The sequence below is a fragment of the Dasypus novemcinctus genome, chromosome 1 (assembly GCF_030445035.2).
Source record: "Dasypus novemcinctus isolate mDasNov1 chromosome 1, mDasNov1.1.hap2, whole genome shotgun sequence".
In the NCBI taxonomy this organism is placed as follows: domain Eukaryota; kingdom Metazoa; phylum Chordata; class Mammalia; order Cingulata; family Dasypodidae; genus Dasypus; species Dasypus novemcinctus.
Genome location: NC_080673.1, coordinates 127,241,022 through 127,256,522, shown reverse-complemented (window position 1 = coordinate 127,256,522; position 15,501 = coordinate 127,241,022). Strand labels below are relative to the sequence as shown.

Below are 15,501 nucleotides of genomic sequence, written 5' to 3'. Positions count from 1 at the left end.
CACTCCCCAGAAGCTTGCCCTGTGTCAGATGCCCCCTCTTAAGCATCCCAAACAGGCAACCTTCCTTATTATATTCTCTAAAGAGTTTTCTCTGCACCACAATTTCAACCACATACCTGACAATCTCCCATGACCAAATGTTGCCCCACCCTCTCCCCAATTTCTTGGGCAATCTGATCCATCTCCCATCCCTAGCCCCCCTAAAACCCATGCAGCCTCACCCAAAGTTATCCCTATGCCCCCATTTTATCCCTTCCCTGTACAAATACTTACCTCCAGCTTATCGTAGATTTCACCCAAGTGGCTGTCAGCTCACAACCTTCCTCTACCCCCCAACTACATTTAAGTTTATCATCTAGTCTCTAACTCTCTGAGACAGCTTGGTTTACTTATTTCATATCATTGAGGTCATGTAGTATTTGTCCTTCATTGCCTGGGTTGCTTCACTCAACATAAGGTTCTCAAGATTCATCCATGTTATCACATGTGTTTGTAGTGTATTTGTTCTTATAGCTGAGTAGTATTCCATTGTATGTATATACCACATTTTATTTATCCATTCATCTGTTGATGGGCATTTGGGTTGATTCCAACTTTTAACAATAGTGAATAGTGCTGCTATGAACATTGATGTGCATATATCAGTTTGTGTCCTTGTTTTCAGATCTTCTGGGTATATACCCAGCAGTGGAATTGCTGGGTCATATGGCAAATCTATAGCTAGTTTTTTGAGAAACTGACAAACTGTCCTCTAGAATGGCTGGATCCTTCTGCATTCCCACCAGCAGTGGATGAGTGTTCCCATTCCTCCACATCCTCTCCAGCACTTGTAGTCTTCTGTTTTGTCCATAGCTGCCAGTCTTATGGGAGTAAGATGGTATCTCATTGTTTTGATTTGCATTTCCTAATAGCTAGGGATTTTGAGCATTTTTCATGTGTTTTTTAGCCATTTGTAGATCATCTTTGGAGAAGTGTCTGTTCAATTCTTTTCCCATTTTTTAAATATATGGTTTTATTCATAATAGCCCCAACCTCGAAACAACACAAATACCCATGATCAGGTGAATGGATAAAGTTTGGTATAGCTATACAATGGGATATTTCTCAGTAATAAAAAAAAAAAAGAAATATTGATACAAACAGAAACATCAATGAATTTCAAAACCATTATGCTAAGCAAAAGCAGCCAGACATAATACACATCCAACATACCATATGATCCATTGACATGAAATTCTAGAGGAGGCCAAAATATAGTGCCAGAAAGCAATTCTTTGGTTGGCTGGAGTGTCCATCTTTATCTCTCACAATCGTTTTGCATTTAAAGTCTATTTTGTCTGATATTAATATAGCTACTCCTGCCCTTTTTTTGGTTATTCTTTGCTTATAAGATTGTTTTCCAGACATTCACTTTCAACTTTCTTGAATCCCTGGGTCTAAGATGTGTTTCTTGTAGACAGCATATAGATGGGTCATATTTCCTTATCCAGTCTTCCAGTCTGAGTCTCTTGACAGGTGAGTTTAATTCATTGACATTCAGTGTTATTACTTTCAAGGAATTACTAATATTAGCCATGTTTTCTTTGGCTTTGTGTTTGTCACATTCTGTTTGATTTTCTTTTTCTGTTTTTGTCTTTTTAGTTGCTCTTACACTCTCTTCCAACTCTGTATCTCCTGTTTTTTCTTTCTTCCTGTAGAACTCCCTTTAGTATTTCTTGAAGGACAGGTTTCTTGTTGGCATACTCTCTTTGTTTCTGTTTATCTGTGGATATTTTGAACTCTCCATCATTTTTGAATGCTAACTTGCTGGATAGAGTATTCTCGATTGGAAATTTTTTTCTTTTAGTACCTCGACTATGTCATACCACTGCCTTCTTGCCTCCATGGTTTCAGATGAGAAATCTGCACTTAATCTTATGGAGCCTCCTTTGTATGTGATGGTTCTCTTTTCTCTTGCTGCTTTTAGTATTTTCTCTTTGTCTTGAGCATTGGATAATTTGACAAGTATATGTCTTGTGGTAGGCCTGTTGGGATTTATGCTGTTTGGGGTGCATTGTGCTTCCTGGACATGTACATCCATCTCCCTCAATAGGTTTGGGAAGTTTTCAGTCATTGTTTCCTCCAACACCCCTTTTGTCCCCTTTCCTTTCTCTTCTCCTTCTGTGATGCCTATAATACATATGTTTGCATGTTTTGCGTTCTCATTCAGGTCCCTTAGCCCCTGATGGATTTTTTCTCTCTTTTTATCGACCAGTTCTACTTTCTGTTTGATTTCAGATGACTGTCTTCCACATCACTTAATCTCTCTACTGCCTCTTCGAGTCTGCTGTTATTTGCTGAGAGTGTATTTTTGAATTCTTGAATTGTGCTGTTCATCACCATCATATCCATTATCTTTTTGTGTATGATTGCAATTTCTTTTGTATTCTCTCCAATTGTTTTCTTCATATTTTAATCTCTTCCTTCACTTCATCAAATTGGTCCCTAATATATGTTTTGAGATCTTTAATTACTTGTTTGACGTTCTGCTCCTCTTCCTGTTTTTAGTTTGTTCATTGGATTGGGGCATGTTTTCCTGATTATTGGTTTGGTTTGTAGTTTTTTGTTGCTGTCTGGTCATCATTTTATCTTGACAGATTTAGCCAGTTGCTTAGCTTCTTTGTCTTGTTTGGAGTTTAATTAGTTATTTTTGCATGCGTGTTAAGTCTTCTCTTTGTCACTTTGTTCTTATTCTATTTCCTTGTTGTTGGCTAAGTTCACTTGAAGGAAAATATTAGGGCCAGAGAAAGCAAAAGGAGTAAGAAAAGAAAATGAATAATAGTAGTACTGATAGTAAATATTAACAGAGGAACCATGTGAGATCTAGGAGAATGGATATTAGACTCATGTAAGGTATGTAGAGTTATAACAGTAAGAAAAGTAGAGTATGTAAAATGAGATGGTAATCTGAATATGGGGAGAAATACAGTGTGAATTAAAAGGCCCATGTGTTCAGGAGAGAGGGAAAGAGAAAAGAGAGGACAATAATATAAAGAGTGAATATAAGGCAGAAAACAGAACAAAGGTATTAGTAATAAAAAGTAAAAAAAATAGGGGGGAAACAAAGAGAGGTGTAATGTAAGAGAAACAATCAATGATAGAGGATAGAAAGATGTAGAGGAAAGGGAATAGTGTTGGTGGCCAAAATCAATACACGCAGAAAAGAGTAAATGCAGGATGAGGAAATACAGCAAATGTGAAGCTCTCCTTCCAGCACCTAATATAAAAAGAACAAAGAGAAAGAAAGAAAAAGAAAGAAAAAAGGGCCTTGGGGGGATTAAGAGGAAGGAAAAACCAACCAAATACTAGGGAAAGTTTCAAGCAAGAAATCCTGTTTGTAGTTAAACAAAACGCTTAGGGATCTGATGTTCCCCATTTTCTCCCTTCCTCACTTCCCTCTCTCCCAGGCAGCAGGAAAGCTGCCTGAGAGGTCCAGTAGGAGACTCAAGTGGGTCCTTGTTGAATCAGTTCCTCACAGAAAACAATGACTCTTAATTTCCAGAGAGAGAGCACCCACACCTCACCAGGAACCCCAAGTATGCTATTGGAGGCTTGGAAAGCACCTTCTACAGTCCCTCTCCTTTAGGTGTGCTATGAGAGGGCTAGTTGATTTTCTGACTCCACCTTCTCCCAGGCCAAGTTTCCTATCCCAGGGTATTTAGGTGAATTGGGCTTTCTCAGCAGATTCCCCACTCCTCTCTTCCCAGACTGTCCCCAAGCCAGCCAGTATGTTCCTCCAAGCACAAAAATAGAAAAAAAGAAAAGAAAAAAAAGGGGGTGGAGGGGAAACACCAGAAAATCAAACCCACACTGGCCAGGCCCCCCTACTACACCCCCCACCGAATCCCTCCCACCCATGGAGTCAGTCCAAAACTGGAGGGCTAAGGCAATCCCGGACCTCTGGGAATGCTGGACTTGGGAAAGGGAAGTCCAGGATTCTGCAAACCCAGGGCACGTAGGTCCATGGAACATGGGCTATGCAGGCTCAGGGGACACTGACCTGGGGGCCATGCATCTGGGGACCACAGGGCCCAAGAATGCCACCACACAACCAACAGTTCTCAGAAAACCAGCACTTAATATTAATTAATGTATTACTTAAGGATTTTGAGTTGCAATTAATAGTTTTAAGTTTCAGGTTTGTAATACTTTACACGTTATTTCTCCATGGGAGCAGGCCATAATGTTAATTGTGTTTAAGTTTTACTTTAAGTATACTGGTAATCATGGTTCCATTTAGCATGTTCTTCATACAGTGAGGAAGTTGCAGCATCACTGATCCTAGAGAGAGTTTCCAGTATTTTACTGGCCTGGTGCACAATGCTCTCTGGCACTACAGAACAGTGCCAGTCTGGAAGCGATATCCATTGTATGTTTGGCTGTACTGAGCCAACATTGGCTGCTGCAGGAGTTTAACACTTCAACATAGTTTCTGTCAACTTCAGGAGCATAACCGGAGGCATGATACAGTAAACATTTTTATTTGAGGGTCAGTGACCACCCTAGCCAATAACTCACATGGAGAGGCAACCTGTAATGTATTCAAGGCCTGGTTTGAATGCATAAGAGAGTTTGACAATGTTAAAGTTTATCCCTTGTTTTTATATATTTTTAAACATTTTTAATGCAACACATTATATATTAAATGACTTTGCTTTTTTTACTTTTACCATGTAGGTACTAGCAGGCATTTTACTTTAGTAGTAGAAGGAGAAAACTATTTTTCATTGTTAAAATGAAAATGGAAGATTCCCAATAGAATTAAGGTAACTTTTCATTATCATTTACTTAAATATGCACCTTGCAGTGAACTTCAAACAGGTTTTATTATCATGAAGTTATTTTTTGCTATCAATACCAACCCAGGTTTTTAGTTAACAATGGCTTCTAGAACTAGAACTATTTAAATGCTTCAGTTCGGAAGATGCTTTTACAGACTCTTTATAATTGACCACAACCACATAAACTAGTTACCTTAAATTTAAATAAACTTATTAACTTACAATTACCAACCAAAGAAGTTTACTTTATTCATTTAAGAGAGCATATCTATAACTTTTTTCTTTAGCTTTTTATTAACATGAACTTAAAATTTTTATTATTTCAAAGATTTTGTACATATAATGTTAATTTATTTAATGGTATTTTATAAACCAAGGGAGATTATACCCAAGCTAAATAAAATTGAAACCATTATCAAGGAATGTTTTTTTCCTTTATTTACAGGAGGCTAAAACCTCTTTTCTTTAAGTTCTGAAACTGAATAATTTTAAAAGCATACTGACTACTAGGTTCTGAAATATATTATAGTTGTATAATTTGTTTAATCATAACTTCAGAAAGATCTTTTTATGGCTTTTATGGACTTTTTTTTACTTACTGAAATTTGGTAATAGAATTATTAACCACTTCAGGGCAAACTGATTTTTAATTCCCCAACCTAGAAGATAGTTTTAATCTGCCACACCTAGCTCCTCCCTTAAAGCTCTTGCAAAGAGAAAGCCTTTTCCCAATAGTTCCTATAATCAGATTTTTAATGACCTTTCCATCTGCTTAGTTTAATTTGGGTTCCAGGAATATTTATTTACATATGTAACTGCATATTTAACCCTAACAAGTTGAGCAAACAGGCAGATGTGAATAGTCTGACACAGAAACACAACTTAGTTACTTAAAACTTCCATTTTTTTACAAAATAAGTGTGACTGCAAACCATTTGAAAGACTCCTGGAAGGTTTTTTTTTCTTAATTTGCACTATGACCATGTAGTTTTGCATAAGAATTTTTTTTCTTAACTAATGGCTTGTAACCAAAATGTTTCCTATGTTTTAATACAATTTTCCTTTGTTTCAGAAATTTATATTTTACTTTGACTTTAGCAGACTTTGGATGAGCAAGACTAATTTTATGTATATTCACCAAGGCTATTTAACCCTCAGGGAAACTCATTTCTCTCATGAATTGCCACTCTTAGGAACCCTGACAGTCTAGGCAGTAGGCCTCCTTTATTTCCCAGACTGTGGAGATAAAAAAAAACTCCAGGGGATGTTCAACCCCAAGGGTTAAGAATTTTACCAAGCAGCATTCAGTCCATGCTTGGAATCATGAGAGAAAGCAGGGTTTCTAATACCAGTAGGACATGAGACAGGGATGTTTCACGTCTTCTTTTCCCTGAGCTATAGGGGCAGAAGCTGTTATGAAATAACCATAAGCTAAGGCAAGGGTGAGGCTAGGCTTGAAGTGACCATAAACAAAGGTAAGATTAGTTTAGAATTTACACTTACAATAATAGGTTCAGGCTAAATCCATCCAGTTATAATTTCAGTTATTATCCTTCTGCTGGTTTATAATATAAATGATCTTAACTCTTAGTTACAGTTTTTAGTAAGTTTTACTTTAAGATGTGTCGCAATTTGACATTGCTATTGTTTTTTTTTCCACCGGACTGAGGCATCCCTCAGGCAGGTGGGCTCGAACTAGTTGGCCGGGGGGGGGGGGGGGGGGGGGGGGGGGGGGGGGGGTGAGGACAGATATGGAGACTATGCACACTTCCGGAGACAGGGTTCTGGACCAAGTCTAACTTTATTACGTAGGAACAGCAATTTATAGTTCAGGGCAATAGGGAAGCGGGCTAGGCAGTATTAGATTGGCGGGGGTGAATATATGTCCAAACAAGGAGAGGGGTAAGCTATGGGGGACGGTTAGGTTGATCATGTAGGCTGAGCTTTTTCGCGCCATACTGCCTGATTAGTGGTGATCAAACAAAGGAAGAGGGGCTCAGAGAGGAGGAAGAAGAAGTGGTGTAGCTAGATAGGGCCTGGTTGCCATTCTGTCTGACCTCGTGGTCAGCGGCCATTTTGTTTAGCTGTGTGGTTGCCTTAGAGACAGCGCATTGGCAACTGATGAGCTATGCCTTGTCGGCTGTGCACATGGTGCTCTTGGGCGCTTTTATTCCTCCTACAAAGATGAATTGGGTACCCCCATTAATCAAGTTACAAGAATTTTATCAGCAACAACCCTGTGAAGCTCTCCTGTTATTTTTTTTTTTTCTTGCAGTATCTCATGACCCTTACTGCTGATTGCTCCCAGCCAAACCATTAAAAGGGCTATCAAGTGATCAGAGGTTTATTGTTTTCAAGCAACAGCCTCCTCCCTTTAGACAAGTTTACAGCTTTAAAACATTTTAAAGCATTTTTATATAGATGTACAGAGAGAAAGATTCAGAAAAGCAGAACCTGGGCAGAATGCAAATTTATTTTGGCCTTTGACATCTTAGGGAGGGAACTTTATTGCATTTATTTTGATTCTGCTCTGCATCCCCTTCACTTCCCCCCATTTGCTGGAACTCAGAAATTGTCTTTGTCCCTGTCTATGTCACCCACCCAAGTTTCTTAGAGCTGTCCCAGTCAGGGTGACTGGTGGAGCCAGTGACTTGAATCCCTGCCAGGACAGGGGAATCCCTGGGAAAGGCGCCAAATTTGAAAAGTTCTTTCAAGTCATTTTAGCAGAAAGCTGGAAAGGGGGGAGCAGCTTGCCCCTTTCCAGTGAGTCCATGCCTTCTATTCATAAGCCACATCCCTATTTAATGGCTATGTATTTTCTTTGGCATGGCTGCCCCCACAGCTATTATAAACTTTAGAAGGAGAGAACACTTAACATTAACATCTGATATAAAGTAAATTCATTCACAATTCAACACCATAACAAAAGATTCAAGTTAGACCTTTTCACTCTTGTAACTTTACACCCAGACCAAGCTTTACTAAAAAAGTCGATTCATTTTCCTATAACCAAGTTTTCCAAAATCCAGACCAATTTCCAGGATGTTAGGGCTCAAACCTATAAATATCCTTTCCTATTATAATCAAATCTTCACTATCTCAGTGGAGACAGTACCAAGTTCTAACATGGAGTTAGACAAACACCAGGCTTTTTTCCTTTTCTCTCTTTTTTTTTTCCCCAGACCTAGAGAGAATGACTTCCCCCAAAATTTCTGGCTTTTAGCATGGACTTCATACATTCTAGATACGCTTTTAGCACATTTGGCTTGCATTCTCCCTGAATATTTAAAGTTCATAGAGTTTGCATTGCTAAACTGTTTCTCCAGGACTAGAGTTGTTGTCATGGTTACCAAGGGCAAGGCTGCGGTTCTCACTGTCCCAAACACACAGGTCAGGACACATACAGCTCAGGTTACATACAAAGAGATGAAACCGCCCCCCCGCCCATAGCCTACATATGAATAGAAACTTTTTCCAAGGAAAATTAACAAAGCAGGCAAGCAGCTGGCATTTTGCTGTATCCTGGAGAATACAGACCTTAGAAATCAACTGGAAAAGTTTCATTTAAAGTGAACTTTGAGGAAGTGCGTAAATACAGTTTTAAGGCTTTCTAAAAATACTAACAAAAGTTCTGATATAAAGTGACATCCTACAGCACACTGGGAACAAGATGGGTCATATTAAGAAATAGATATTGGAAGAAGTATCTAAAACACCTATTCATTTTGTCTCTCTAGTTAAAAGTTCTCACCAGTTTTTAAATTATGGCAACATCTAAAATTTATTGCTTACTTTGAGCCAGGTGCTGTAGTAAAAACATCAGTGAATTATCTTATTAGCCTGTGTCACAGTTTAGGGAACTGAGGTCCAGACAGGTATAGTAACTTGCCCCAGATCACATAGCTAGTGAGTGATGATACTGGGATTCAAATACAGGCAATTTAGTTCCCAAGTATCACTGCTTAAACAGCATGCTCTACTGCCTGTTCTCACAAACTTTATTATGTATTTACTATTTTGAGGCTTGGAGTTCTCATTTCAGATGTGGATGCAATAAATCCTTTTGTGGTTTTATAAAGTTTCAAGCTAAAGAACTTCGTTATGTATTTTATATGTAGGTATTTGGACTCTGGACCCCACCTGACTAATGCTATTGAGGTCTGGTTCTGCTCCAAGTGGGCCAGAGCTGCACCTCTACAAAAAGGTTACTACTACAAGCATATTACATGTTACTCTGAATCCCAGTACTGGATGTTCAAATTCTCCTGTCAGAACAGGAGCCATAAAGAAGTTTGCAGATGGAGGGCAATGGACCCCAAGTGCAGAAAAAGAAAAGGGGAGGCATGTAGTATCTAAGGACCAGTAACTTCTAATCTGGGTGTTGGCTTTTGCCTGAAACACACTCAGTGAATTTGCTCCAATTCTGGAGTTTACCTTCAAATGGAATTAGCTTTTAAGTTCCATGAGAGCAGTGGCTATGTTAATTTTTTTCACCATACCTATGTATCGCCAAGCACACTGCTTGACACTGAAATATTTGTGAAAAGAAGAAAGGAAGAGAAGGAAGGAGTTAAGAGGGTTATAAAGGCAGCTCATGTTCTTTGAATTTTTTGGCATAACAGCCATGGATGGTTATGCAGCCTTTGAAATAAATGCTTGGGTATTAATAAAATAGGGCAATAAATTAGAAGTCATATTCTTCACATAGATGAATACAATATATAAATAAGAGATAAAGTATCTGGGAAATTCCAACTTTGGTCTACTCCAACTTCCTGTGGGCAGATACAAACTTGCCGGGGTGCAGACGCAGTTTTGAGGTGGGGCGTTGAGGCGGAAGAGGTAGGCAGGGTGGAGAAGCCGAGGAGATATAGCTGTTACTGGAAGGTTTTATTTAAGCTAGGAAGTGATATAATCTGTGATCAGATTTGTGCTAGAGCACACTGACAGGTGTGACGTAACGGAAAGGACACAATACTTTTTCAGTCAGAAAACCTATGCGTAGGTTTCGAATTTGTTTAAAACTAGACGTGTTATGTAAACGTCAAATGTTATTATTCCATCAACCCTAATGGCACAGTTTCCCAGAAGGAAGAACATGTAGAGACAATTAATTTAAAATTAACATAAATTACGTTTATCTTAGAGTTAAAAATAAAGTTTGTGAGTGAGCAGAACCCTTGGGCGGTGGCGGGAAGCCTGGGTGAATTATTAATATTTTTTAAGTCTTTACGAAGCTGGAAATGTGGCGGCGGAAGCTTGTGTGCTTCTTTAGGTTTTGTTTTGCACTCTTTTAGTACTCGGGCCTCCCACAATCTATTTTTACTACTCGGTACTTTTAGTACTCAAGAGTTTTAGTACTAGCTACTCCCACAATCCATTAAAATTGCTGTGAGTAGAGCTGCAGGAGTAAAAGGAAAAAGGAGTCAAATAGAAAGTTATGGCATTAGTTAATATTCAACAGGAAGGGGAGATTTTTCTGAAAATGATGAGCCTCCGTTTCATGGTCCCAGCGCTCATCTCAAGAAACGGAGAGCCGGTAGCACAGAAAAAGTACAGATAACACCGCCACGCGGCGCTGTAATCATGTGCGCCTCTTCACCCCACGCCGGCTGTAACGCTTTTCCTGTTCCCGCCCCTTTCCTTTTGCCCCTTTCTAACCCTTCCCTCTCTCCCAATTCCAGAACGGAACCTTTTCTTCATTCTTCCCAGTTGAAGCGTAGGACGAATTTCATTAACACAATCCTGAATGGCGAACATGGCGGCGGCCGTGAGATGCCTCTGTAGAGGTAAGGCAAGGGGCTTCCTTAGCTTGCGGCGAAAGTGACTCTGTCGCTATGTTACCTTGTGCAACAGGGTGCAAATCTGGGGACTCGAAATGCGTCCCGCTCTCTCTGGGTACCTAGTTGTCCAGGGGGTCATTACTAGTTAATGGTAGTCTTTTAAGGGGTTTCAGACATTTCTGGAGCCGTCCACCCTGGCGGTGAGGAAGTGGGGAAGGATGTACGTTGATACCTCTCAAGCCAGAGTTCTATCTCGGTTACTGCGGGAGTTGACGAGGAAGTAAAGAAGTTTGGTATGTTAAGAAGTGAGTTCTGGTAAGAGAAAGGTGGTATATTTTGATTGGCTTACGTAGGTATTTTCGGAGTATATCGTTGCAGGCGATTCCAATTCTTAAACTTTCAGACACTCATAATTTGAATCAACATTTATTATTTGGAAGCCACTTCAGTAGAACTTCTTGATAGCAACTCCTTCCAGAAGTTAATAAAGTCTCTTTTGTTTGCTAGGATGACAGCTCTTTCTTGGCACACTGCTTTTTTGTTTTTAAAGCACTGCAATATACATTCTTATTTAAGACAGCTCTTTAGTGTGGTTAGCGGCCAGCATCATCCCTGTTTCACAGAGGAAGAAACTGATACCTGTATGTTAAATATATGGTCAAGGTCATATAACTAGTAAATGAGTGACAGAGCCAGAATTGATGCTTTCACTCCCAGACTAGTGTTTTGTCTTTTTTGTTTGTGTTTTTACTGTGTCACAGTTTTCTTCTTGAACTTCCCACAGGAAAGCTCAGTGTCAAGACCAGCATCATCTATTTACCTTTATTGTTGCCAAAAGACAGGGGTGGCAAGACCCTAATGGCTACTAAGTGAACAAACTGAAATGTTTATTTTACTGAAGAGATCAATGACATTATCTTCATTTATAATAGAAATAACATTATATTAGACAAAAGCAGAGAAACCAAAAAGAGAATGAAAGTTATCATTTACCCCTTGCCACACTTTCTTCTTTTGGCTTACAAGATATTTGCACTTTCAGCTTTCTTCCTACCTCACCAGTCACTTCTCACATTACTTTTCTGGTCCTTCTCTCTCTACTATCTTACTTGGAGTGCCCAGGGACCAGGATTCCATCCTTCATTATCATCTTATCTGTATCTTAACTCACTCCTTTGGTGATCTCACCCAGTTCTTGTGACTGTAAATCATCTCTGTATCTTGGTGTCTCTCAAATTTATATCTATAGCTGAGACCTCTTTCCTGAACCTTAGATTCTTATAGTCATCTTCCTAGTCTAGATTTGTATGTGGATATGTAATCAGCATCTCACACTTTCTAAATTTGAACATTTGTCCTAGGCTGCAGTCAGGTTTTCTTTTTCTTGCCTCCTTTCTTTTTCTCACACTTTACATTAAATCTGTTGAAAAATCCTTGTAGCTTTACCCTCAAATCCAGGATCTGATGACTTCTCACCACTTGACTGCAACTACTTTTTCCAAGCCACTACATTCTCTCACCTGGATTTCTCTACAGTTTACTCTCAACAGTAGTGAAATTGGTCCTTTAAGAACTTAAATCATATCATTTTATACCTATACTCAAAAACTCTGCAAAGTCTCCCCATTTTTCTAAACCCAAGGTCCTTACAGTGGCCTATGGCTGTGCTGTCCATTTTGGTAGCCACAGTTGGGCACTTAAAATGCTGCTAATCTGAATTGAGTGTGTAAAAGCCATATTAGATTTTGAAGACTTGGTAAGGAAAAAGAATTACCTCAATAATTTTTATATTGAGGACATGTTGAAGTGATAATATTTTGGATATACTATTTGTGATAAAACATATCAATTTTTATTTATTTCATTGGCTTTTTACTTTTAAAATTTTAACTATTAAAAAATTTAAAATTTCATTTGTGGCTCACATTATAGTTCTCATCTGGTGCCTGCCTTCTCCCATCCCCACTCACCCAGCTTCCTTCTCCAACTACGATTTTCCTCACTCACTTTGCTCTGGTGGCACTGAGCACTTAAATACACAAAGAATACTCCTGCCTTGGGACCTTTGCACTGGTTGTTCCTTTGTCATGTAATATTCTTTTCCCAGATATCTGCAGGGCTGACTGTCTCATTTACTTTAGGTCTTTGCTCAAATGTCACCTTTTCATTGAGGCCTATTTAGTCACCTTAAAATTATGACCCATTTTCCCCCTGACCTGCAATCCCTTTTACCCTTTTACCTGCAGTTCCCTTTTCCCCATATTATGTTTATCGGTATCACTCATAACCTCCCTCCACTAGAATGTATGCTCTGTTCCATAAGGACAAGGATTTTTGTCTGTTTTGTTCACTGATATGTCCTAAATGATCTAAAGCAGTTTTGGCATATGGTAGGCACCCAATAAATGTTGAATGACTGAATAAGTGGATCATCAGAAAAATGCTCTTCCTTCCTTTTACATTCAAAGGACATTATCAAGAAAGTGAAGACAACAGAATGGGAGAAAATAATTATACATCATGTATCTTATTGATCTAGTACCTAGAATATATAAAAACTCTTACAGCTCACCAAAAAAAAAAAAAAAAGATAAATAACAATTTAAAAATGGGCAGAGGACTTGAAGATGGTATACAAAAGGCAAAGAAGCCAATGAAAAGATTTTCAACATTTGTAGTCATTAGGGAAATGTAAAGCCAAACTACAATGAGATATCACTTCACACCCACTAGGATGGCTGTTAAAAAAACAAAACAAAACAAATCAGAAAATAGCAAGTGTTGGCAAGGATGTAGAAAAATTTGAAGCTTTATACGTTGCTGGTGGAATTGTAAAATAGTGCAGCTGCTGCTGTAGAAAACAGTTGGTAGTTCCTCAAAAAGTTAAACATAGAATTGCTACTTCTATGTATATACCTAAAAGAAATGAAATTCTACTTCTAGGTATATATATACCTAGAAAAAAAAAAAGAAATGAAAGCAGACACTCAAATACTTGTACGTAAATGTTTGTAGGAACACTATTCACATTAGCCAAAAGGTAGAAATTCCCCGAAAGTCTGTCAGTTGATTAATGGGTATACAAAATATGGTATATAAACACATGAATGGAATATTACTCAACCATAAAAAATAGTGAAGTACTGATATGTGATACAACATGGATGAACCTTGAAACATGTTAAGTGAAAGAAGCCAGAAACAAAGGTTACATTTTATTTTATTTTTTAAAATTTTTAAAAATTAAAGTTAATAGATCACAAGGAATGTTACATTAAAAAAACATAAACAAGAAACATAAGGTTTCCATATAACCCACTCCCCCCCACATCATTTTTGTAAATTGTGTTTTTTTTAAGATACATACATCACAAAAAAAATGTCACGCTAAAAAGTATAAGAGGTTTTTATATAACCCCCACCTCAGTCCTCCCACACCAACAACCTCCCTCATCATTGCGGCACACTCACTGCACTCGGTGAACACATTTTGGAATCAGTGAACACATTTTGGGGCAGAGGTTACATTTGATATGATTCTATTTGTATGAAATATCTACAGACAGAAAGCTGAATGGGGGTTGCATGGTCCTGGGGGAGAAGAGGGAATAGGACATAAATGCTAAATAGATATGATGTTTTCTTTTGGAGTGATGAAATATTTTGGAACTAAATAAAAGTGGTGGTTGCATACATTGTAAATGTAATATACTTTAAAATGATTAATTTTATGTTAATGTGAATTTTACCTTATCAAATGAAAAGCTGTGGAGGTAGGGGAAGGGGGAGGAGAGCAAGGTGAAGCCATCCAAGTGTTTAAGGATATGAGATTTTCATGTTTAAATGATCTCTCTTAGTGAAAGGTGGAAAGGAAGTGGAGGTGGCCAAAAATGGAAAATAGAACAGTTTAGAGGCTGTTGCAGTAATCCAGGGGTAGTAGATGATGGTGGCCTGGACTCTGAAAATATGTGGCAGTGAGAAGGTAAAAACTAGATAGATAAAATCACCTAGAAAGAGTAAGGACCATAAAGTCAGGTGAGAAGGCAATTTAGAATTGAACTTTGTGGAACTCTAGCCTTTCAATATCAGGTATTAGAGAATATACTACCAAAGGAGATGGAGTAATTTCCATCTCGTTGCTAAAGGGTGGGTAGGGCTTTTGATAATAAGTGTAGTTTCAGGGAAGTTCATAGGTGACAAGTTAAGGAAGTTGGAAAGGCTTCTATAGTCTCCGGAATAGCAAATGAGGTTATCTGCTAAATGTGAGGAGGCAAGAAATAATTTAAAGGAGATGAAATAATGCATACAGACACATTGACTACTGAGGGATTGAAAATATAGACATTGTGGCCCAACAGTTAGAAGCTTGTTCATCTCTTCTGTCCATTTTTCAATTGGGTTGATCTGTTTTACATATTCTGTATATTAATCTTTCATTGAATGTATAATTTGCTAACATATTTTCCCAGATTTTGGTGTCATTTCACTTCCTTTAAAATATCTTTTGATTACCAGATATTCTTAACACTAATGTGCTCACTTTTTGGTTTGTGCGTTTTGGGGTCTTGTTTGTGAAATCATTCCCTTCCCAAAAGTCATAAAGATATTTTCCTCTATTCTGGCAGCTTTAAAGTTTTGCCATTCACATAGAAGTCCTTAGTCCTTCTAGATTTGATTTTGTATGTGTGAGATAGGAATCCTAATACATGTTTTTCCCTATGGATAATCAATTGTTTCAGAACCACTTCTTGAATTCTTTGCTAACTGACTTGCAGTTATATTCCTGTAATATTTCAACTATCCATGTAAACATGTGTCTGTTGCTGGGCCATTTATTCTATTTTATTAGTCTATCTCTCTATACATTTGCCAATTCAAAAGTGTCTTAATTACCATGG

At 38.2% G+C, this 15,501-nt stretch overlaps 1 protein-coding gene across 1 annotated transcript in view; it reads left to right on the top strand.

The window, feature by feature from the left end:
- Positions 1-10,470: 10,470 nt before the first annotated feature.
- The window catches only part of MRPL1 (mitochondrial ribosomal protein L1), a 78,914-nt gene continuing 73,883 nt past the window's right edge, over positions 10,471-15,501 (top strand). The window contains exon 1 of the mRNA XM_023590623.3: positions 10,471-10,609. Within this exon, the coding sequence (XP_023446391.2) occupies positions 10,570-10,609 (40 nt within the window). The 5' untranslated portion in view covers positions 10,471-10,569. The remainder of the gene's footprint in view (positions 10,610-15,501) is intronic.